The sequence below is a fragment of the Xenopus laevis genome, chromosome 8L (genome assembly GCF_017654675.1).
Source record: "Xenopus laevis strain J_2021 chromosome 8L, Xenopus_laevis_v10.1, whole genome shotgun sequence".
In the NCBI taxonomy this organism is placed as follows: domain Eukaryota; kingdom Metazoa; phylum Chordata; class Amphibia; order Anura; family Pipidae; genus Xenopus; species Xenopus laevis.
This window is the reverse complement of record NC_054385.1, coordinates 42028936-42054544: the sequence shown is the minus strand read 5'-3', so window position 1 is coordinate 42054544 and position 25609 is coordinate 42028936. Positions and strand designations below refer to the sequence as shown.

Below are 25609 nucleotides of genomic sequence, written 5' to 3'. Positions count from 1 at the left end.
TAAATTGATATAAAATATATTTTTTTCCCCTGTGTCAGGAATAAAAAATAAATTGGTTCTCTTTGCTTCTGCTCTAATTCTGCACTGGCAGGGGCTAATGTATTAACATACTAAATGGCAAAAGGATAGTTACCTATAGTAGACAATCAGCAATTAGTAGTAAATTACACTCCATAGACTGGGGTTGTCCAAATTTAGCTAAACAGTCCTAAATTGCAGACTTGAAAAGCAGTGGGACTTACCTGAAATCCCTTATCCTCTTTTCTCAATCTTTGTTCCACAATGACATCAAAATCCTGACTCACCCTTTAATTTGGAACACAGGACACACACTGCCCAATGGCCCCAAATTAGTTCAAACAGTCCTGAATGCTAGACACCAAAACAGATTAGACTTCGAAGAAAGCAGGAAGGGTTTGGGTAGATCAGAGGCCCAAGTTGAGTCAGGGAGATGGTCTAAATTTTCCCAGCATTTTTTTTTCACATATTGAAAGTTATGTAGAAGTACATAGTACATGCAAGGTTGGTTTGGGGATTATATATATATATATATATATATATATATATATATATATATATATATATATATATATATATATATATATATATATATGGGAGAGTGGGATGAAGAGGGAACACACAGCAAAAACAGTCATAACTATAGACCCACTAATAGCATAGATTGTTTGTATCAGTGGCTTAATTAGAACTGGGTCCACCCATCGCAAAAACTTTAGAGAAGATGTTGCTGGGTATATATATTATGGAATCGCAGGATTCGGTTTGGGATTCAGCCAATGCGCAGCCTTTTTCAGCAGGATTCTGATTTGCATGAATTCAAGTGCCTGGCCGAACCAAATCCGAATCCAAAAAATTACATGACTTTTCATCACAAAGGAAGTCAAAAATGTTGTACCCATGCACTCCACACATGGTTCTCTTTTGCGCTTTCCCCCTAAGTCACATATGCAAATTAGGGTTTGGATTCGGTTCTGTATTCGGCCGAATCTTTCATAAAGGGTTTGGGATTTGTACACCAGTCAGGATAGCACAGGCCTTAGGGCAGAGACACACGGTCAGATTCGGGGAGATTAGTCACCAGGCTACAAATCTCCTCTTCTTCAGGGCGACTAATCTCCGGAGAGCTCCGATTGCCATCCCGATGGTGATTTTCATTTTCGGGAGATAAGTTGTCCTTAAGAAGAGGAGATTTGTCCCCTGGCAACTAATCTCCCCAAATCTGAACGTGTGTCTCTGCCCTTAGCATTTCCCGACCCACAGCAGTTTATGGGTTTACCCCTGGGTAACACAGGGTTATTATGGGCAATAAATGTCCAATGCAGGAACAGGATGAATGAAAGGCAGTATGCTGGGTGGCACTAAGTATTGAAGCATTAGTGGGCTGCTGGTATATATAAACTGCAAATCTGGTGCACACAGAATGCTGGAGATTAAGGCTCGCAGATAAAACTGTTGTGCATCCTTTCTTTAGAGCAACTTTTTGATTGTGCTACATCAATATAGTCTCAAACAAAAGGAAATTATGAAGTATTGAGACAGAATAATGATATGAAATAGGATGCATCCTTCTTCTAAGCCTTAATTTCTAATATTAGCTAGCATTGTACCTTTGTCCAATCGCAATAGCAACTTGCTCCTTGATTTGCAGCCTGATTTCTGTCTAATTGCAAAGAGAGAGTCAAAATTTTGGCCACAAACTATGCAGGAAAATTACTGTACAGGTATGGGAGCTGAAATCCATTATCCAGAAAGCTCTGTATTACAGAAAGAATGCCGCCCATAGACTCCATTTTATCCAAATAATCCAGATTTTAAAAAAGTATTTTTTCTCTGTTATAATAAAAACAGTTTCTTGCAATTGACCCAAACTAAGATATAATTAATCCTTATTGGAAGTAAAACCAGCCTATTGGATTTAATTATTTTTTACATGATTTTCTAGTAGGCTTAAGGGATGAAGATTCAAATTGACAAAAGATTTGTTATCCGGAAAATTCCAGGTCCTGAGCATTCTGGATAACAGGTCCCATACCTATATATGCCAATGAGATTTATAGTATGTTTCATTTGAACATGGCTGCCTATGGCCTAAACCTGGCTGTTAATACCCGCTACTTTAACCAAACCCTGTATGAGTTGTATTGTATAAACATTTACCCTAGAGAACATTTCGCCTCCTCCTTTGTGCCGGGCTGTACTGAAGCCTATTGAGAAGTATTTTTGTACCATAAATGTCATGATTCTGTTTACGTTTATGCTAAAAGAAAATAGCCTCCCTCCCTTCAAGCCCTCATGGACTATGCCAAGTATATCACATTTCCCTTTAGTCTCTGCACCTTAATCAGTTGGAACTCTCTCCAAGCTGGCTCGCAATGTGTGCAATTGCTTTTTATTATGACTTTATTGGACCTGCCTTAAAGACTAAGCGAAGGGTAGGGATTTGAGTTGCCTACTTTAGAACCGGATGTGTCCCAAAACCACATCCTGCACGGCTAATTAGCTGTTCATGTTTTTGTGTGCTGAAGGCTGCACTTGTTTCTCTGTAGCCATGCATCCAAATGAATTGAGAGCTTGCCAAGCCAAGGGGTGAGGTGACAACCTTATTGGCAACACATGGACCATTTTCAAGTTACTGAATTTAGATGGGCCACCAATCAGTAGAGACACTTGTTTGGCATACTGCACTGCTAAACTTCAAGGATCACATGTTTTCTGGGACATTTGTTTCCCAGTAATAATTTGCATTTACATAACGGACCCATTGTTTTGCATGTAAATAAAAGGATTTTTTTTCTATTAATTTTATAAAGGTTAATAATTAATGCAAGAAACACATGTAATACATAGTTCAGCATTATATTATGTATGTATAGCATTGGCCTTTATACCAGCTGGCCCTTGCCACTGGCCATGGTGATGTTTGGCTGCTATGAATAGTTCTTCTGCTGATGTCATTTGATTTTCGAATTGATGTCCAGATACTACAGGTATAGGGCTACTCAACACATCAGTAGCAGATGTAGGTAGGTATTAGATTTAGTAAGACACAATGGTAACAAAACTTTATATCGGTGTTGTCCAAACTTTAGAATTTCAACTTCCACCAGAAATTGCAAAATTTAAGGTGGATTTAAGGTGATTCTGTGCAGAAAAATGCCCAAATATAACCCCTGCCATAGGTAATAATGGTGCTTTCCAGCCAGTTCCAGTTGTCTGCCAAGCGCCAAAGCTGGCACTTAGAGGCACTGGGTTACAGCAGGGGTCACTATCAGGTGTTTTTCCATGCGCTGGAATAAACATGAAGGCAAAGCACCTAAAATCTCCTCCATGTGCCATAGGGCTATGGATAGAAGTAAAAAAATGGGCAATAGCATGTTCAGATTGGAGTTATAAGTGTCAGGAACCCCTTCCTTGTCCCAATCAGAAAAGGTGGAATTCAAAAATGAAGCTGCTGCAATTGCTTCACTTTAATCACTGTGATTATGACTAATACTGTGATCATTACTAATATTTTGTAATGTAGCTGGTATCACCTTACAAATATGATCTCACTTTTGCACCATGTTATGAGTTGCAAGCTTATTCCACCTCATTGAGAAAATATCGAGTATCACATGGCGGGACACGTATCACTGGATCTCTATGGATGTAAAATCCTTATATTCCATGATCCCACATAGCATGGGCCTAGAGTCCATTGCGAACACCTTTCAAGAAGCACATACCTATACACATGATTTCGTTCACTTTAATTTGTTGGTTTTGGAATTTTTACTAACTCACAATTTTTTTCACTTCGACGGGGGTTACTACCTTCAGAGACGTGGCACTGCCATGGGGGCATCCTTTGCCCCCTCCTACGCCAACCTTTATATGGGTCGGTGGGAGCAGTGCCACGTCTATGGATGTGATAACCCCTTTCGATCACACATTGTGTGGTATGGAAGGTATATCGATGACCTGTTGTTTATATGGAACGGCCCAATTGGCCTAATAGAAGAATTTCATCGATACCTTAATACCAATAATTATAATCTTCAATTGTCACTCGAACACCACAAAAACCAAATTTGTTTTTTGGACCTCACCCTAAAAGGGAATTCACATACGAATAGGATTGACACTGAAATTTTCAGGAAGCCAACGGCAGGCAACACTATTTTAAAGTACAATAGCTGCCACCCGAAACACACCCTCAACAGTATACCCTATAGCCAATTCATCAGGTTTCGCAGAAACTGCAGCCAGGACGCCACTTTCGATCTTCAGTCGAGACAGTTGGGGGACAGATTAAAAGATAGAGGGTACCCCAACAAACTAATTAAAACCGCTTATGAAAAAGCGAAAACAGAACCTAAATCGAGAAGAGAGAATATCTGTGCCACCCAGATTGTAGGGGAGGGGGCGGGAGGAGGGACCCAACAACAACAAAAACTATTTTTTGTCACTGAATACAGTGAGGAGTATGCTCAAATCTGTAGAATTGTTAAAAAATTTTTGCCCATATTAGAAGCAGACAGTAAATTGTCGGAAATTTTGGCCAAAACTGATGTCAAATATGTACCAAGAAAGGCCCCTACCCTGGGCAAAATATTAGCCCCCAGTCAGGTCTCGTCTAACCCAAGTAGTGTAGCAGATAATTGGCTAACAGTGAAAGGCACTTACAAGTGTGGTGCCAACAAGTGTAAAACATGCCAAGTTATTTTCGTAGGCCCCGACTTTAGATCCAATAACACAGGACAGGTGTACAAAAATAGAGGGTTCTACAACTGCAATACTAAAAATGTAGTATACCTCCTTGAGTGCAATCATTGTAACAAGCAATATGTGGGCCGTACATCCCGCACTCTAAAAGAGAGAGTCAGGGAACACATCAGGAGCATAACCAATAAGGAGGAAACCACCCCGGTAGGGAGGCATTTTAAGACATGCTCCCTGGGTGGCATCAGGGACCTAAAAGTCAAGGTAATTGAAAAAGTAAAAATACCTAATAGGGGAGGGGATGTCATCCATGCATTAAATCTTAGAGAGGCCTTCTGGATTCTTAAATTAGATACCAGAATTCCTAATGGTCTCAATTTTAAACACGACATCAGTTATCTCTATTAGACTCGTCATCCTTATAATACCTAAAGCAGAGTAGGTGTTAACCTCCACTTGTCGTTCATTTCTCACCTTTCTTCCAACCTCCCCTTCTCTTTTTCCCCCCTTTTTTCCCCCCCTTTTCCCCACCCCCTTTTTCCCCCCCCTCCTTCTTTTTCCTCCCCCCCCTCCCATCTCCTCCACTTCATTACCTCTAATCAGCGTTAAACCGAACTAGACCGAGACACATTATGTATACCTATATGTCTATAGTTTGTTTGGGTTTTAACTTTTTTAACAGTATTACCAGGCAAGACGTTTTAAAGATATTTAAATAAAAAATAATATGTTTTTATTGAGTACCCACTAGGGGTCACTGTCATTTTCTGTATAAAATGTGGCTGTTTGGTATGCACTGTTACCTATGACTAAGGGATCATTTCCCGAAACGCGTCAGGACATACAGCAGTAATAAATCTTCTCCAGAAGTGCCGTCTATTTGTTCCTCAACTTATTGTATTCCTCCATTGTCTTCTTCTTCTGGCAAAGGGGAGCTATAATGTTATATAAAGTTATAAGCGGTAAATGTTTTCTACCCTTTGCCAAGGTATTGATAAGCCCCCAGCAGGTGAATTGGCACAGTGGATACAATTCATAGTCATCATGTCCATTAATTATTGATTGGTTGCCATATGTAATTGCTCTGGAGCAATTTGCAGTTCCTTGTAGACATTTTATCACAACAGCAAGCCTCTCTACAACTGTACTTCTCAGGCACATAACTAACAAACACAAAGGGTACCGTCCCCTTTAAACAATTATTCACTGTTGTGTTTAATGAAATCTTACTAGATGCCACCAGCTTACTGTATAATTACTCTGCAGTACTTATTGTGTATTATCATTAGCACTAATAAGTTTTGTGATCGTTACAGCCTTACTCGACTCTTGTGAAATATCTCAACCCACGTTTTAATAAGTATCTTGCTAGTTACAAAACAGACCGCTTGCCATATACCTTCAGGCCCATAATTCTAATATACAGTATCTGTTACCAGCTACAACCCCTAGTGGCCACCACATTTTCTACAAGCAGATGTTTATAATGGACTTATATCAGTTTAATTGAGAATTGGATTTTCCCAGCACTCTTTTCAATGGACAAGTATAAAGGGAATTATAGCTGCAGCTTATTGTCATTAATCATATTCTCCCCCTTTCAGTAGTGTAGGTGTATAAAATGTGAGCGTGCCGTTTGAGGAAGAAGAAAGCCACTTTCAGGGCTTGTCAAGACACAACATGGCACTTTTATTTCAGATGAGATCCCTATTATATATTGTCTATTGTCCTTTCAACTAAATTGGCTCTTTCATTTCTGTTGCAAGATATTTTGATGTGGTATGAGGTTCTCTTTTATTCCCATAATAGGTGCAGGAAAGGTGTGACCGCATTTAGCTCATAATACATTGCAGGCTCGCCCCAGGCTGTGATGGTGAAAGTCTCTGCAACTAACTACCGCTGTGCAATGCCTTCACACAACTTCTCATGCTTAGAAATATATCTTTGCTTTTACCGAACCGGCAACTTTTTAAAATTCATTAGGCTTATACTATATATATATATATATATGTCAGGGTATCAGAGCGATGCAAAGATAGTCGGCCATGTATTTTCTCAGTAATGTTTATAGTACTGCGGGATTTACATGTGTGCAGTATTAGCTTAAGGTGTTTTATAGCATATTTTTTATAAATCAGAGATTAGTAACAAGCAGTTGGAAATATCTCAGTTAGGGCAGATTCTTTTGTCGTGTGAGTCAAGTTCTACTAGACAAATAGTGTCCCTGTCAGTTACTGCCTATCTCGTTTCTGCACTGTAGACTAAAGCATGGTTAGATGTCTAACACTAGGGTTTTATAGCTGGCTTATATTAAAGTTACCCTTCAGTTAAGGTAATAGTTTCTGCTGTTGAAACCAAGGTGTAAGTGGTAGATGGGGGAAGGGCGATTCAGTAGTATTTTGCCCATGGGTGTCCGCAGAAGGGGCACAAGGGGGCGATTGCCCCACCCTGACTTCTCCAGCTAGTTCCAAGAAATTGTTTTTAAATGTAATTACCAACAACACAAAACATTTTTTTAACTTCCCACAACAAGGAAAGCCTTGGTTTTCTAGGTTATCTTCTGCATTGTCACAAATAGATTTATCTTTATTGGGGTGCTAATTAGTTTACTTGCCCCCCCCCCGGAAAATATTCAGCGGACACCCGTGATTTTGCCCTATCTACATTTTGCTGTGGGCATTGGTTTGCTTCTCTGCCATTGTGCTTTGACCCAACTTAACAGACCAACTGGGGAGTGTAATAATGGAAAAAATATTTGCAATGAGAAAAGTTATGCCTCTGTGCGAACATATTTTCCTTTGTGTGAATTTAATATAGCTTTTGCGGACCCGGCAACCGTTTAGCGACAACTTCCGACCGTGGAAGAAAGTTTGCGAATTTTATTGTTTGCGCCATTGCACAGTGAATGTAATAAAACTTCTTACTGAAAAAGTTGTTATATGTGCTCCGAAAGATTACGACACATTCAAGCACTGCACAATGAAAATATGCAATGCAATAACAGCTTAAAGGGCATGTAAAGGCAAAAAAATAAAATCCCATTTTTACTTTCTTTAAAGAAAAAGAAACCTATCTCCAATATACTTTAATTAAAAACAGTGAAACATTTTTATAAGAAACCTGACTGTATGCAGTGAAATTCTCCCTTCAGTTACTGCTGTGGGTAGGAATTGTCAGATGGTCCCTAACTGCTGAGCAGGGAAACAATCATACTTATGAGCCCTCGTCTTACTTCCCAGCCATGCAGAACTCAAGCAGCTTTGTTTATGACGATCCCTAAGCAGCCCAGATCACACTGAGCATGTGCACAGTCTTAGTCTTGCAAAGAAGTTTAACAAAGTTACAAGATGGTGACCCCCTGCAGCCAACTTTGAAAGCATAAATTATTTGTTTAATTAGGCTTGTGGTGCAGTAAGTTCATGTTTATATTTAGTATACAAAATACAGCATTTCTAGCCTTATTCTATTTTAGACTTTACATGCCCTTTAAGGAAGAGTATTACATTGCGAAATTTGTGCAAACTGTTTTGCTCGTTGCGACTTTTATTACATTCCCTCGCATGGGAAGACCCATGCAGCTAAAGTTCTAGGGGGTTTTATTCTCCTTTAATGCTTCTGCTGTGGTTATGTAACCCCCATTTTGTTCCCAGCCAATGCCCAGATGGTGGGCCATGTCTAATTAGTGTTCCCCATTCTGGTCTTTTCTATCTCCACCATCAAGGGAAGAGAATTGTGAGAGACTGATGCAAATGTATACAGTAAAGGACATATTCTGCTATTAGTAGAAGTTTATTTCACTGTCTGTATGTGTTCAGTAAAACATAAGCATATTTTATTCTGCACCTTATTTATCTTAATGTATTTTATGTACCTTTGTCCTACCATACTTCTTGCTATGAGGAAGTAAAATAAATGATGACAGTTATCATTTGATAAAGAAAAGTGTAAAACGTTTGCTTGGTCTTTTCTTTGAAATAAGGAGGGTTCATTTACTGACGCATTAAAGTTACACAAGTGCAGTACACACAGCAGCAGATCATATTTAGTTTGGACCACTCTAGTGTAAATTAGACATTAACAGCTTATCTCAGGCATGGGAGTAGCCATGTTTTACTTGTTGGAAAGTTAACTGTTGTGGATTGATAACTGTAAAGTAGCCATAGCTCCTTTAATAATTATGCAGTTTGATTGAGGCTTCTAAATTCAGGAAATGCAGGTCTGCCAAGAAAAAGAAACATTTCCCAGGGTCACCTTTAAATTTAGCAAATAACCTCCCGTTTGTTCTCCATGTTTGCAGTAGTTATTTTCTTCTATAACAACATGTCCTGGTCCTTTGCTGTTTGATTTTCCCGTGCACACAGCGCTGATATGAATTCATGCAGTTACCTTGGGAAGCGTTGCCAGCAAGATGGCAATAGGCAGGATACAGTAGCTTTTCTTTGGAACTAGTACCAGCAAGTAAACAACCCACCCCCAATGTACACATGCACTTGCCATATGTCATGTTCATCTAAAGCGGAAAAAAAACTCTCTGTTTTTTTCCCCTGCACAGGTAACAAATGCAGTTCACATCTGAAGCAGCGTTTCTGGAGGAAGACGGAAAGCTTTAATAGTTGTTGTGAATGTCTGTTAACCCTGAAATTCGTCACCTCCAGCACAATGGAGACCAGTGTAGTCTGCATATGTTACGTGGATACCCAGTGACTGCACTGGCAAAAGTACATGGAAATTATCTTTCAGTGCCCGCAAATAGCAAGTAAGGGAACGGCATGAAGCAGCCAGGTTTCCAGACCTTGAGCCGTCACTAACAGTTACTATCAGCTCCATGAAAGAACGGAGGAAAACTCCATGAGCACTGTTAAACTCCATTTCAGGGAGAAGTAGTTACCTCTGGTCCATCCATGATGAAGAACAGCACCGGCACCATGCTGGATCTCAGCTTTTTAACAGAGGAAGAGTACAACAAACTTATGAATGTTCTACAAAGAGATGCTGAGCTTCAGAAGCAAGATAGCGCCCGAATCCAGTAAGTCCATATTCCATATTGCACCAGTCTTATGCATCACTTTGTCATGGTATAAGAAGCCATACTATATCTCCAGATTTATAGGTTAAATTCTTATACAGACCGTTCACTTCATTTGTTATCCTTGCATCAGTATGGCCAGCTGTATTTGTATTCTCTTTCATGCCTTTGTAATAGAATGCTGGCGTCAGAGAAGAAGTATGCTACATTTAAATTTAGTAGCATATATCGGAATGGGCGAATGGCAGATCAAAAAAATATCTGGTCAGTCGATCAATTTTTGTTTTCATTTGGAGTAGACCTGTGTTAGCAGATCAGCCTCACATCGTCGGCTTACGAAGTGCAGATTAAAGAGGGACTTTAATTACAATAACTTCTTACCCATGTACGGTAACGTCTATGTAATTTGCCACAACTTGACATATATTTAGATATGTGTTATTATGCAGGTTTGGGAGCCAAAATCATTTTGTAGTCGTTTGTTATCAGCAGCAACAGCTGTTTATATAGTACCAGCAAGTGATGCAGCGCTTTCCTATAACATGGGGTAATAGAATGGAACAATGGGATTAGATGGTCCTGCTGCAAGAACATACAATCTAAAAGGAGAAGTACAAACAACACAGACACAGTCAGGAGGCTGCACTGTTATGGCACAATGCCGTAGGAAGTAGTAATGCCAGAATTTCCTCCAGCTTGCTGATAAGCTGCTGTAGAATCACATATCTTAAAGGGGTTGCTCACCTTTGAGTTAACTTTTAGTATGGTGTAGAAAGTGATAGAACCTACTAATGAAAAAACTAAAAATAGCTACAAATTGCAAACTTAAGCTATATATTATTATAATTTATAATTAGATAAAATATTAAGAGGTATGTTATCTGTATGCCCAGCTACGCTGTAGTAAAAAGTGAATAACCATTATAGGGTCCTTCATTGGACCTATGTAAAAATGATCCTGTGGAAGAGGACACAAGCCATCTCTGACCATTTTTAATATTTATTACATAGTCATGGAAGACACTTTCTTACATGTTATTGCTCTTTATTTATAGCAGCATAACACTAAAGCTAGAGCTAGAGGTGGACTTTTTGGGGGTTAAAGTTCCCATTTGAGGACCAAAACTTTGTTCAGTGCCCCATTGGAAAGCAATGGTGTATCATAAAATATATCACAATAAGTAAGTGGTCACCCAAAATGTAACCCTAACTTTCAACTGACCTTGCAGATGGGTTTTCAGGAGTATTTAGGAAAGCCGATAAAAAACTGTATCCATCAAACTGTTATGTACACAGCTACGTATAACTATTTTTTTCTACTAAACTTTGCATTGTGTTTAGTAGTGATGTGTGGGGTTTTTCCCACGCCCGCCCAACTTTCAGCTTCCCTTTATAGACCCGCGATGAAGACCTGGACCTGTCTGCAACTTGCAAAGGGGGGTGTGAGGTTGGCACGAACCCGACCAACCTGCGGGTAAACCCACGGGTCTCACTGGTATCGGGCCGGCCTGCAAATCACTAATCTACAGCATAGTATCTTTACCCAAAGTTTGGGGCCAACCATGGCAGCAAAAGGGGGAGATGGAATGCATTTGGATTTTCACATTGCCTCAGTAAATCGCAGAGCAGACATGCCAGAAATGTTCTTGCAGCCCAAGCAGCCAGTCACTTTAAGGGGCCGATTTATTAATCCTCAATTTCTTCTGTTCCAAAAATACGCCATCTCAAATATAGAAGTCAGATGTCCCTGAAGTTTTTTGTTGACATTGTGATTTGCTCTGAATAATTTGAAATGTTCTGGGTTTTCGTCCGATAATCTGATAAAACTGAGTTTTTGGAGTGTCAATAGTACACTTTGAAAAAAATCAAATTAATTCAAGTTTTAGTAAATGTTGTCCCAATGTCTAGACATATACAGGTATGGGACCTATTATCCAGAATGCTCGGGACCTGGGGTTTTCTGGATAATGGATCTTTCAATAATTTGGATCTTCATTCCCTCGGCGTGTTATCTCCACGTCATTACGCCAGCGCAAGAATTTACATACTATCGCAGCTACTAATCTCTGTGTATGTGTGCTTGTAGGAGATTTCAGTACTTCTCTATGTACATGCTATTTCTGACAAATCACTCCAAAAAGGGTCTCTGAGCGTTTTGGAGCTACATGTGATCTCAAATAGCTGGCGATTTGCATGTAGCTGCATGCAAAGACAAAACGAACGACTTGTCGCCAGAACTCACTTTTAAAAATCGTGGGCGACTAATCTCCCTGTGTGCCCCTACCCTTAAACATGAAATAACCCCAATAGGCTGGTTTTGCTTCCAATAGGGATTAACTATATCTTAGTTGGGATCAAGTACAAGGTACTGTTTTATTTTTACAGATAAAAAGGACATCATTTTTAAAAATTTGGCTTATTTAGATAAAATGGAGACTATGGGAGACAGCCTTCCTGTAATTTGGAGCTTTCTGGATAATGGGTTTCTTGATAACGGATCCCATACCTCTACTGTAATATACTGGCTGTCACTGATACTCATTAGGGTTAGCTGCATCCTGTGGAGTTGAATAGCGATGAGTCTACTGTGGGCTCCAGCCTTTCTGTCTTCATCTCTTCTTCCTTTTGCAGAGCAAGGATGCTGGGAAACAAAGTGGTAACCAGTTCCACCAATATACAGTATGTGTAAAGTGATTTGCTCTGAGTAGAGTGGAAAACTGAGTGGAGGAATTACAAACATGTAATGACAGATAATACTATGTAAAGATTAAAAGGTTTAAAATGACTTTCTTTCTGACACGTTTCTCTCCTAGACGCCTACAGGGAACTCTCAAAGATGAAAAGAAAAGGAAATTTGTCACTGGGCAGTGGTTTCTTGATGTGAAGTCCCATCGTTTCCAGGAGGATCTCCAAGGTTCTGATCTTCTGCGGGCATCAATTCGGAAGAAAAAAACTCACAGTAAGTGCTGAGAACCAAACCTTCTCATTCCAACTGCCACACACATATATATAGCTGTCCCTCTTGTCTGTAAAGTCACCTACTGTATGTTTATTAGCCATTTGAGCATATTCAAAGTATTTGACCATATATATCAGAAAGGAAAGATGACTGTCAGTAAAGATGCCTGAATAAGTACTAAATAAACTCACCGTTGCACCCCATTGTGCTCTTGCACATCTTCTCTTGGTCTATAATAATGTATTCTTTATTGTAAAATATAAGGCTATTAGAAGTCACTGAAGAGTTTCTTGACCATATAAAGACATGAGGCTGCAGGCTTTTACACAGGTCATGGAACTCAGTGGTCTGATATCTAATATCCTCATCATTATTTTTATAATACGCTTTTTAGTAAGGCAGGTAATGTAATGACAGTTACAGTCATATGATAAAGTTTGAGAACCCCTCTCAGCCTGAATAATAATTTACTCCACTTTCATCAAAAAAAGATAACAATGGTATGTCTTTCATTTCCCAGGAACATCTGAGTACTGGGGTGCTTTCTGAATAAAGATTTTTAGTGAATAAGTATTCAATTGTATGAAATTAAATCAAATGTGAAAAAGTGGCTGTGCATAAATTTGGGAACCCTTGCTAATTTGAATGCATGTAACTGCTCAATACTGATTACTGGCAACACCAAATTGGTTGGATTAGCTTGTTAAGCCTTGAACTTCATAGGCAGGTGTGTCCAATCATGGGAAAAGGTATTTAAGGTGGCCAATTGCAAGTTGTACTTCTGTTTGAAGAGTGACAGCATGAGATCCTCAAAGCAACTCTCAAAAGTTCTAAATAACATCAAGGGGCAGATTTACATATGGTCGAATATCGAGGGTTAACGAACCCTCGATATTCGGCTGCCGAAGTTAAATCCTTCAACTTCGAAGGATTTACCGCAATTTTAAACCATCTATCGAACGATTTTTCTTCGACCAAAAAAAGCTTGCAAAGCCTATGGGGACCTTCCCCATAGGCTAACATTGAGGTTCGGTAGGTTTTAGATGGCGAAGTACTTGGTCGAAGTTTTTTTTAAAGAGACAGTACTTCGACTATCGAATAGTCGAACAAAGTAGCCAATTCGATGGTCGAAGTAGCCAAAGAAAAACATTCGAAATTCAAAGTTTTTTTTATTCAATTCCTTCACACGAACTGAGTAAATGTGCCCCCAATTGTTCAGTATCATGGTTTAGGGGAAGGCTACAAAAAGCTAGCTCAGAGGGTTAAACTGTCAGTTTCAACTGTAAGGAATGTAATAAGGAAATGGAAGGCCACAGGCACAGTTGCTGTAAAACCCAGGTCTGGCAGGCCAAGAAAAATACAGGAGTATTACATTTTACATTTGCAAAAGGAGGCTTAACTAAGTATTGATGTAATATCTCTGTTGGGGTGCCCAAATGTATGCACCTGTCTAATTTTGTTATGATGCATATTGCATATTTTCTGTTAATCCAATAAACTTTATGTCACTGCTGAAATACTACTGTTTCCATAAGGCATGTTATATATTAAAAGGAAATTGCTATTTTGAAAGCTCAGCCAATGATAAACAAAACTCCAAAGAATGAAGAAGGGTTCCCAAACTTTTTCATATGACGGTAAATAAGAAACAAAGGAAAATTAAGATTGAATAGATAATGTAAATTCTGACCTTTTCATTAAATTTTAATACATTCACTGTTAACGGCTGCAAACGGTACCATATCCTTTTTTTTTTTCCTCTACTCTTCAAATTAGGCTTATTTTAATTAATTTTATTCTCCAAATGACTGAATAATTACACTACACAAACTCTTTCATTATGCTTTCCTCTGTAAATCTTTTAATCTGCCATTTGCATTGCATTTGAAATTAGTGGAAAAAGACTGACCATTTAGCAAGATTTAGCAGGCATTTAATATGCATGTGTAACCACTGGCATTTGTTTGCCAAAAGGGATTGTTTACCATCTCAACCGCAGTTAAGGTTGCGTAAAATTGGACACAGTCAGTGTGTGAATTGACAGCATTCATCAACATTTCTTTATATAGTATCAGCAAGTTAAGTAGTAATTTACATTCATTTATAAAAAACATGGGTCTTACAATAATTTAACAAAAAGGGGTTAAAAAATAGAAAATAGCATCAGAAGGCGCTACTCACAAGAGCATTCAATATTTAAGTCTAAACACACTCCCTGCATTTCTATACTGTTGTGCTCAGCATGGGTGTATACACATTTTCACGCGGGGGAACCCTGGAGTTACAGCCACGTTTAAGCTGGTGGTACTTTCAGGGTTTCCGACTCCAGCCTCCCTTAAAAGAGAAGGAAAGCTACTGAGGCAGTTTATTGCCAATAGATTAGCCTCAATAGTGCAAGCTATAACACTATATTTATTCTGCAAAAAGCTTCACCATTCCTGAGTAAATAGCTCTAGAAGCTGTCTGTTTAGGATAGCAGCTGCCATATTAGCTTGGTGTGACATCACTTCCTGCCTTAGTCTGTCCCTGCTCACTCATAGCTCTGGGCTCAGATTACAGCAGGGAGGGGAAAAGGGAGAGAGGAGCAAACTGAGCATGCTCAAGCCCAAGCCCTGGAGGTTTATGCTGAAGGCAGGAAGTCTGATACAGAAGCCCATGTATACACAATGGAAGGAAAGAAATGTGGCATTTCTTTTGACAGAGGACTCATAGCAGCATTACTTTGAGGCTTTACTGGTGTATTTATATAAAACTTTCTAATAAAGTTTAATTAATTTTAGTCTTTCCTTCTCCTTTAAAGGAATTGTTCAGTGTAAAAATAAAAACTGTGTAAATAGATAGGCTGTGCAAAATAAAAAATGTTTCTAATATAGTTAGTTAGCCAAAAATGTAATGTATAAAGGCTGGAGTGATTTGATATATAACATGTCAGTGAGAACACTACTTCCTGCTTTTCAGCTCTCTTGGTTTACACTGACTGGTTACCCTGGTTACCAGGCAGTAACCAATCAGAGACTTGAGGGGGGGGCACATGGGTCATATCTGTTGCTTTTGAATCTGAGCTGAATGCTGAGGATCAATTACAAACTCACTGAACAGAAATGTACCATGTGGCCCCCCTTCAAGTCGCTGACTAACTCAGAGTTATAGAGCTGAAAAGCAGGAAGTTGGATTCTGGCTGTTTTATTAGACATCTGTTCACTCCAGCCTTTATATATTACATTTTTGGCTAACTAACTATATTAGAAACACTTTTTATTTTGCACAGCCTATCTATTTACCCAGTTTTTATTTTCACACTGAACTGTTCCTTTAATATAATAAGCAGATTTAAACCTATAGAAGCACGCACCAATAATTTTTGAAGACTTGACGAAAATGACAACATCCCAACTTAAAGTACCCCTATCAGCCAAAAATTGTTCCCCTCACTGGAGGTGATGGGCTAATACAGCCTACACTCTGGCTGAGACAAAGAATAGTCTTTTCCCAAAACAATGCCCTCTGAAACTGCCATGCTGCCTGCACCAGAAGGGCATGTTTAATGCCATTATTTTGGATGGGGAAATGCTGACTTGCTGTGGTAAAAAATGTTTCCCAGCATTGCCCTCACAGTTTCTCTGCTTCACACTGAAGGTTTTAAACCAGTGCTTTACTAACCCTGAGGCGGCCTCAGTCTTCTTGCAAATCTGGTAAGGCCTGTGTGCCCTCCTTGTTCCTTATACCTGCCAGGAACTGGTGCCATCAGCCTTGGAAGTCAAATTTTATATATTTTATTACAAATTCAGAAGCACATTTTCATTTGATGATATGTATTTTTCCAGTACCTAAATGAGGGCACAGTGTGCTCTGGATAGAATAATATGCTGCACTTGCTGTAGACAAGCGTGACAAATGCACTGCACAAATAATCATTTGCTCGCTGAGTACAGTGTGCATGCCAGGTTAGCATACAGTGAAATTAGTTTGACCGGTTAAACTTGTTTACCAACCTATCTTTAAGGGTGGGGTTTCCTTTTTTTTGTTTCCTTGTGTTCTTAAAGAGATTTTAATCTCATCATTTGTCCTTGGTACATACAAGTTTAATCCAAGATTTTCATTATATATAGAGAGAGCTATTGATCATATAGTCTGCTCGTGTTGGGGGCTTTACAGGCAGAAGTACATAATATAAATAATAGTTACTATGTTTATTTATGTTTTTTTTGTTGTTATAAGCGACATCCTTGCCCCATTGCCTCACAAGGAGACTTTGGGCAAGTTCGGAAAGCCGAAGCGATCCAACTGCCATCCCGCTGGCGATTTACATTCTAGCGGAATGTACATTACATTCGGCGGGCAGAGAGTTCGGGGAGATTAGTTGCCCTGGCCCTTATCATGGTTACAGTTAGTTTGGGTGCGAGTAAGTGTCTAAGGAGCAGGAGAGGTCTATTTCCACCCTGGAGCTGGGCCCCTCCAAGTATTTTTTGCAGAGGGGCCTGGCGCTTCTAATTACGCTTCTGACAGCCTGCAGGTTAGATTGCAAGCACACATACAGTACACACTATCTGCAATGTCAAAACAGCAGTGCTTGCCTGCATTACCAAATCCCCCTATTAATATTTAGATTAGGCAATTACGTACAGAAAATGAGGGATTGTGGCCCTTTAAACAGAAAAGTAATTAATGTCCCCTTAATTATTATTGCTGACCATTATTTCTTATCTTTTATTATGATAAGCAGTTAGGGTGGGACTTGATATACGTCTTTTTTTCAACCTAACTTACTATGTTATGCTTTATTTATATAGCACCCACCATTGTGCTATGAAAGGGGTGTCAGACTCGAATTTGTTCTATAAAAATTTATTGAAATTTAATAGTGTTGACAGCTTATTAGCTCACACTAGATAAAGAGGCCATAGGTTGTTGGCTTATAAGGTCACTTTACTGCTTGTGTTGTTTGGAGATATTGTAGCATAAAAGTAGAACAAAAAAATGGTTAATGAGCGCTTTTATTATAAAGTGTTACCATTACAGTCAATGCTACATCTCTAAAATGTCCCAGTTTTCCATTTGGGATCATTGGGAGTTATAAAGCTGAGTTCCTACATTGCAGTGCTTATGGTACCTTTGTTCTTAACATTAGCAGGAATGCTCATTTACAGTCACTAAGCGCAGTTGCAGACGACTAAAGTTCTCATCCACTGCCCACAGTTGAACCCATCACAAGAATACCACCTCATAGCCAAGATTCTATTTTAATTCTGGTAAAAAAAACCTCTACACTGTGGGTAGGGTTGCCACCTGGACGGCATTTTACCGGCCTGGCCGGTAACATTATGTCAATGTAATTAATAGGAAAAAATGGCAAGAATATAGTAAGGCCGGTATTTTTTTCCAGAAAAGGTGGTAACCCTAGCTGTGGGTAAAAAACTGAGTGACTTGCATCTGAAATTGCATTTTACACACTGTCTAAATTAGGTCTATTTACCCGCTTTTCTCATTGTTTTGATTTAATACAGGTATGGGGTAACAAAATATGCAAATGTAGCTAGTCCGGCAAATTATCATGTCAAAAACCTGTTAAATTCAGTATTGCATAAAAAAAATTGTCTATAAATCTCTAGGTAGAGGTACATATTGGCAAAATATCAATTTCATCAGTCACCATGGAAAAATCAAGCCCAAATATGCCAGTGGTTGTAAAAGAATTTTTATAAATGCAAAATGGCTGCTGCTTACTTCAGCATTTCCTACTAGAAAGAAAATGGGAAATCTAGGCATGTGAGGGTCCATCATCATAATAATAAAAAATGGAGGATTTATAGTTGTGGTGGTGTTTTTTTTTCTAATGTGCACGAGTCAACGCAAAGCAGTTTTGCACATGCATGTGGTAATACATTCCTTTATGACAGTGTTTCTTTTAAACCATTTCTACAAAAGTCATCCATTGTGCACACATTTTAACACCAAATGGCATGTGTATAGACATAGTCCATTTTCTGTATATGTGTATATGACAGTTTTTGTGAGCAGTGGTTTCATAAGAGGTGTTGGAGCTACAAATGGGAACCAGCGATTAGTAAATGTAAGTTATCAGGCCGTTCCCATGAGGAACACATTGCGTATACTGGATATACTATACTTCTCCACTGCTCTGCACTAGGTCAGTTTTATTTATAGCTGTTTGTTTGTTTACATTTTAACAGCCCTTAAAATCCAAGTGTAGCTGAGGACCTTCCATCTGTCAGTTTTTCAATAGTGTTCAGTTGATATTTGAGCAGGTGTTGTGTACTCCCGTTACTCCATGTTGTGCTTCAGCTCACTTGTGTGTGTGTTGTGCTTCCTGTGCAATTCCTGTCTAACAGGAAAGATCCAACTCCTGCATTTGTTTTTCTCGTCCTTCTATTATCCATGTGTGTAAGTGCAGCTCAGAAGATTAACAGTGCCCAGAAGTATCATGCCCCCATTTCTAAGCCAGCTCGGCTTCCACCTTTGTTTGCTTGTACCTGCTGACTTCTTCTCTAAACAGGAATCGGATATGGCCAAGTCCTGGAGTGGATTTGCATCAGTGATTCCCTGGGTGTCACATTAAATCTCTGTCGCTATTGATAGTGCTATTGTCATTTATGTCACGGAACTACCCCTGCACTTGTATACGTTGAACTCTATATAATAAATATATATTAACCAACTACCTTATCTTTATTGGTGCATGTATTTTTGTGAGTATTTCTGCATTTTTTCTTTCATTTTAGTGGTTTCTTGTTGATTGTGTTTAAAGGAGTGGTTCACCTTTAAATTAACGTTTAGAATGTTATGAAATGTTATAGAATATTTTAAAATTATTATTATAACATTATATTATTATTAATATTATAAAATGTATGTTATAAAATGGCACTTTTTCAATTGGCCTTCATTTTTTCTTTTTTTATAGTTTTTAAATTATTTGCCTAACTCTTTTCCAGCTTTCAAATGGGGAGCTATGATCCAATCTAAAAAAACAAAACAAATGCTCTCTAAGGCTACAAATGTATTGTTATTTTTTATTACTGATCTTTCTATTCAGACCTCTCCTATTCATATTCCAGTTTCTTATTCAAATCAGTGCATAGTTGCTAAGTTAATTTGAACCCTACCAGATGGTTGAAATTTCAAAATGGAGAACTGCTGAATAAAAAGCTAAATAACTCAAAAACTACAAATAATAAAAAATGTGTGGCATGACCCCCCCCATTCCTCAGTCACGCACCTTCCCTAGTACTGTACATCAGCAGAAAGAAAGGCTACATCATTTGGCATGGGAATGTGGAATAAAATACTTGCTCTTTTTCTGTGCAGAGCAAGACAATGGAAGCAAGAAGGGCAGCGCAGAACTTCAGCAGAGCTCTTTTCCAATATCTAATCTTCACGGGGAACAAGGAAATGAAAGGTGATTTCCTTCTGACTTGCGGATAGCAGTACCTGCTTTGCTTTGTTGTGTTTAACCCTTTACAGGCAGCTCAGGAACCCATTAATGGCCCTGTGAACATATATGTTATCTGAACATGAATAAATACAATGAATGAATGGACTGCAAACCATTCGCAGAATCGCAGTCACACCATTATTTGTTTAGTATAATGGAGTCAGACTTGGGGTGTCATACATAAACAATATTTGGCAGATTTACTTATTATAACTGGTTTTCCATGGACCTTAACATTTTTCTTCATCAAAGTGTCTGTTTTGTGACCCCCCCCCCCAGGGTGAGAGTTGTTGCAGATGAATCAATTGCTTTAAAAACGTCACCCCAGCAAAATACAGCTTCAGGTTCGTCGTTTGAGCCGATTATGCCCTGTTCCTCAAAAGAGGCAAGTATACTTCGTTGTTCCTTCATCTAACAAATACTAGCTAAAAAGGATGCAAAATAATTCTTCTGAAATAATCTAGAAATGGATTTCAGTTTCCTTTAATAGGAATCACAAAAAGCTTTGTAAAATAAACGATCTGATACATAAAACCTTAACAATTATATTATACTGGCCTTCAGCTCACTGAAGTACAAGAATGGAGTTATTGGATACGTTTAATTTTGGGTGTTAGCAGGGCTCGTTCTGTTACTTACATTTAATTGTCTAATAAAGGTAGGAAGGTAATGGTCTGTTTTGTAAAAAGGAACCAAGTTTGGCCCTGCATAACCATATTGCATATCAACTCTGGGTATTTGTATTCATTTCTGTCGTTAGTTATTTTGTCCCATGTCTTAGAACACACAGGATTTAATCTTGTTATTGTCCATAACTGGTCAGTATAACATTGCTTGTATACTGTCTTCATTTCATTAAATTTTATCTCATGTAAAATTTGAGATTGTGGGGGCTGTGTTTATTAGACTGAAATTACATTCTTACTCAATAAATGACTGCCTGCTGACTAAAATGGGAATTTATTCTAATATCCCTGCTTTGATGATTTACAGATAAACACCATAGAGGACTTGTCTCCGGTGGGAATAAGGCCATGCAAGACATCTAACATATCAGATCTGTATGAAACAGGTATAAAATAGATTGGTCTATAGATGGCAGCACAGAGTTCTGACATTTACTGTATATCAGCTGTTTGATAGATCCAAATAGTAGGATCGGATTCACCAAAACTGTAAAGCTGGCCATAGACGCAAAGATCTGATCGTACGAATCGATGATCCGTACGATTTTCGGTGTGGAGAGTCCCAACATTTTTTACGTCCGGCGGAGATCGGTCGTTTGGTCGATCAGACAGGTTAAAAGATTTCTGTCGGCTGCCAATATCTCTGCGTGTATTGCCGATCTACGATTTTCAGAGGGAGACTGTCACTAGCTTTGTCAGACATAACTTTCGTACGATTGCTGTCAGGGGCAGAACATCGGCTGATCTGTTCTTTTCTACTTTATTTGATCTGAATGGTTAGGCAGTGGCAGGTTGGGAGATGGGAAAGTCCGATCGTACGATGATTCGTACGATCGGATCTTTGCGTCTATGGCCAGCTTAAGTGGTTAGTCTTAAAGTGCTATGAATGTTTTAGGTGATACTGGGGTGGATTAATGCCTAGGGGTTCAGTGTGATCAGGGGCCCATCTAGCCTTTTAAAAATTCTTACAAAACGTTCTTCTTAAATTCTTCCGAAGCTCTCTATCTCAGTGTACACCCCCTCCCCAGGAGTAAATGCTTAACCCTAACTGCTACTGAAGCCACTACATGCGGGACTAGCTGCTGAAAAGTGCTTTAATCACACTACATGTTTCAAGTGTAACAACAGTCAGTAGTATAGTGTGACCCCCAGTAGAGGTGTGTTCAGAACATTGATTCCATTATGTGCTTCCAGTGTCCAAGTGCCAATAAAGTCCAATGATATGTCTAATGCCTTTATTAGAGTTGCACATGAGGTACTGCCATCTGCTGACCCACCATTGAAATGTTCAGAAACAAATCAAGGGTTTCACACAAAACATGCTGCTTTAGGAAAGGAAAAATTGCCCCAAATACTCTTACTATTAGCCATATCATTAACGTATTTGTATATTTTCTAGTTCCAAATTCTTGAAAGGGGTGGTTCACCTTTTGCGTTAATTTTTTGTATTTTATAGAATGGCTAATTATAAGCAACTTTTTCATTTCTTTTTTTTCATCGTTCTTAAATTATTTGCCTTCTTTACATCTTTTAAATGGGGGTCACTCACCCCATCTAAAAACAAATGCTCTGTAAAGCTACAGATGTATTATTATTACTTTTATTACTCATCTTTCTATCAGGCCCTCTCTTATTCATATTCCAGTATATTCAAATCAATGCATGGTTGATGGGAAATTTGGACCTTAGCAATCAGATTGCTAAAAAAATTGTAAACTGGAGAGCTGCTGAAAAGCTAAATAAAACAAAAAACACAAATAATAAAAAAATGAAAACCAATTGCAAATTGAATTGTATTCTCTACATCATACTAGAGGTTAACTCAAAGGTGAACAACCCCTTTACCCCACCCCCAAGGACGACTATTTATCTGAAAAGGAAAAGCTTCATATCAGTATCTATATCTATATCTAGTTTATACAACTCACAGTTAAAGAAAACATGCTATCATTCATACCTTTTGGACATAATGTATCAAGCTTTTTTTTAATCCAAAATGCTTCCCTTTTGTAATAAATGTAGTCTCATATTGCCACCTCTTGGTAAGGGAATTCACTACTTCTAGGACCATACTGGTTATGGTTGTCTCAGTAAATGTCTTGACACTGTTGTGGGTGATCCCTGTTTAGTTTGGGATATTGCCTCAGTGTTCTTTAATCTGGGTTTTAATTGTCATTGCTGTTGGCTTTCTCTCAGTGGCTTCAATAGCAATAAGTCTTGCTCAGGCCTCCACTCACGGGTGAAAGTTAAGGTTGTGTTGCTTCGAATATTAAAAATTGTCTTCATCTGGACATCTGGTCCTGTGGATTCCAGGGATAACATTATTATCTCTTTTCCTTTACTTTGTTAATCCTCTGCTATTTCATGGAGCCATCATAGTACATATATAGAAATAGTTGGGTAACAAGGAGTCCACAGAGCCTGTTGGCATGTGCCATAATTATGGCCAAGTTGCAGCTATCAGTTTCCAAGTCAGGAAAATGTCACTTGTCTGTGGCACCTACTGTCTGGAACCCTGGAATTACTGTCATTTTTGGGGTGTTGGTAGCTCCAGGGTCTTGCATCAGTAGACGCACTTGCATATGGATGCATGCAGTTGTGCTTGTTGCAACTGTGTGGAACTGACAGCCTAAAAAGTGTTCATAACTGTGATAAATTTTTAACTGTAAGGAATTTATCAGGATTCTCCAGCCAAAATTGTAATAAATCTGCCCAGGACTCTTTTTAAGTGAATGTCCAAACCAGACACAATTTCTCATTAATTTTGCCTTTTGAGCATACTTTTATTTTTTTCATATAACCTGCAAAACTACATTTGTGCCATTCAAATCTCTACAGTATTATATTCTGATCAGCAGACACAGAAAAATGCTATTTGTTGGCATTCAATGGAGTGAGAAAGTGCAGACTCGAATAAAATAGAAACCATTCCCAAAACGATCCTTATGTCCTTATGTTCAGCTGTTCTTGTTCTAATATTTACAGATTTACAGTACTCCAAATTAGTTCAGTTTGCCTGAGCTGACCTCAAACTCATCTTTATTGTAGCTTTTGTCAGAGCCTGCTGAATTAACTGTAAGGTACCTGTATATGTGCCTAGGATGCATTTGGTAATCACATCTTCCATGCAGCGCCCAAGGCTAATAAACAGTACATGCCAAAAACATCCTTGGTGCCATGTGTACGGGCCATTTGTTTCAAAAATCTTTTTTAGTGGGAGAGGTTTTCTCATCACACAGGGGCAGAAGTTGTTATTATTAGTTATGAATGTCTGAAGGAAACAGACAAAATATATTTTCTCTTCTTTTATTCTACTATCAAACACTTGGATGTTTTCAATGTCCTGTGCATATTTAACCAGCACATTTTCCAAGCATTTGTTGTTGCTGATATTTATTAAAGGAGAAGGAAAGGCTAAAATTAATTAAGCTTTATCAGAAAGGTCTATATAAATACACCAGTAAACCCTCAAAGAAATGCTGCTCGGAGTCCTCAAAAGAAACACCACATTTCTTTCCTTTTATTGTGTACACATGGGCTTCTGTATCAGACTTCCTGTTTTCATCTTAAACCTCCAGGGCAGGGCTTGAACATGCTCAGTTTGCTACTCTCCCCCTCCCTCCTCCCCTCACTGCTGTAAGCTGAGCCCAGAGCTATGAGTGAGCAGGGAAATTCAGGCAGGAATCGATGTCACACCAAGAAAATATGGCAGCTGCTATCCTAAACAAACACAGAGCTTCTAGAGCTGTTTACTCAGGTATGGTAGAGCATTCTACAGAATAAATAGTGTCATAGCTTGCACTCTTGTGGCTAATATATTTGCAGTAAACTACTTTGCTAGCTTTCCTTCTCCTTTAACAGCAATACTCACTTATTGCTTACTGAAGTCTAAAGCTGGCCACAGACGCAAAGATCCGATGGTACGAATCAACGTACAATCTGACTTCCCCATCTTCCTACCTGCCACTAACCATTCAGATCAAATAAAGTAGTAAAAGAACAGATTGCCCCTGACAGCAATCGTATGAAAGTTATGTCCGACCAAAGCTAGTGACAGTCTCCCTCTGAAAATCGTACGATCTACAATACATGCAGAGATATTACCCGCAGCCGACAGAAATCTTTTAACCTGTCCGATCGACCAAACTACCGATCTTTGCCGGATAAAAAAAATCGGGAATTTCCACACATGCTCCGAAAATTGTATTAATCCTCGATTCATATGATCAGATCTTTGCGTCTCTGGCCAGCTTAAGCAAACCACAATTTTATCTCTGAAAGGTGAACAACATGAAATGTAGAACTGTTTAATATATAGAGAGGTTATAGTAAAAACAGGTACGTAGTTGACGTAACACATAGCAACCAACCTGATGTTTGTTCTTAAAGATAGACCTGTATATAAATGCTAAGTGCTGATTGGTTGCTGTGGGTTACTGGAACTGAAGTTCTCAACTCAGTTTCCGTTTCACCGGCATGGACTTAAGTACAGTTTGCACTGGTGTTTCTTAAAAAACAGTACATGGAGTTACTAAACAGGCAGTACAAATGATATCAATGCAGTTTAGTATATTAATAGCTTAACAGTCCACATAGAACTTACAAACCATAGGCAGTGCCTTATTCCCAGAGGAGGTACTTTTAGATTAACTTCAGGACGGATGGTAATTATGTTACAGGAAAAGGCAAAATACTGTAGAAGCTATTGTCCTGGTTCATTGCATTATATATTTAGCATATGTGCAAGCAATCTGTAAGACACT

The 25609-nt window shown here is 38.7% G+C and overlaps 1 protein-coding gene across 4 annotated transcripts in view; it reads left to right on the top strand.

The window, feature by feature from the left end:
• Positions 1-25609, top strand: part of LOC108698393 (synaptotagmin-like protein 2) — a 60884-nt gene that overhangs the window by 17477 nt on the left and 17798 nt on the right. For 3 of the 4 annotated variants that reach the window (XM_018229829.2, XM_041572733.1, XM_041572732.1), the window contains exons 2-6: positions 9275-9748; positions 12562-12707; positions 20034-20124; positions 20440-20545; positions 21154-21232. In XM_018229829.2, the coding sequence (XP_018085318.1) occupies positions 9624-9748; positions 12562-12707; positions 20034-20124; positions 20440-20545; positions 21154-21232 (547 nt within the window). In that variant the 5' untranslated portion in view covers positions 9275-9623. Of the gene's footprint in view, positions 1-9274; positions 9749-12561; positions 12708-20033; positions 20125-20437; positions 20546-21153; positions 21233-25609 lie in introns of all 4 variants that reach the window. The other variant, XM_041572734.1, reaches the window with a different exon arrangement.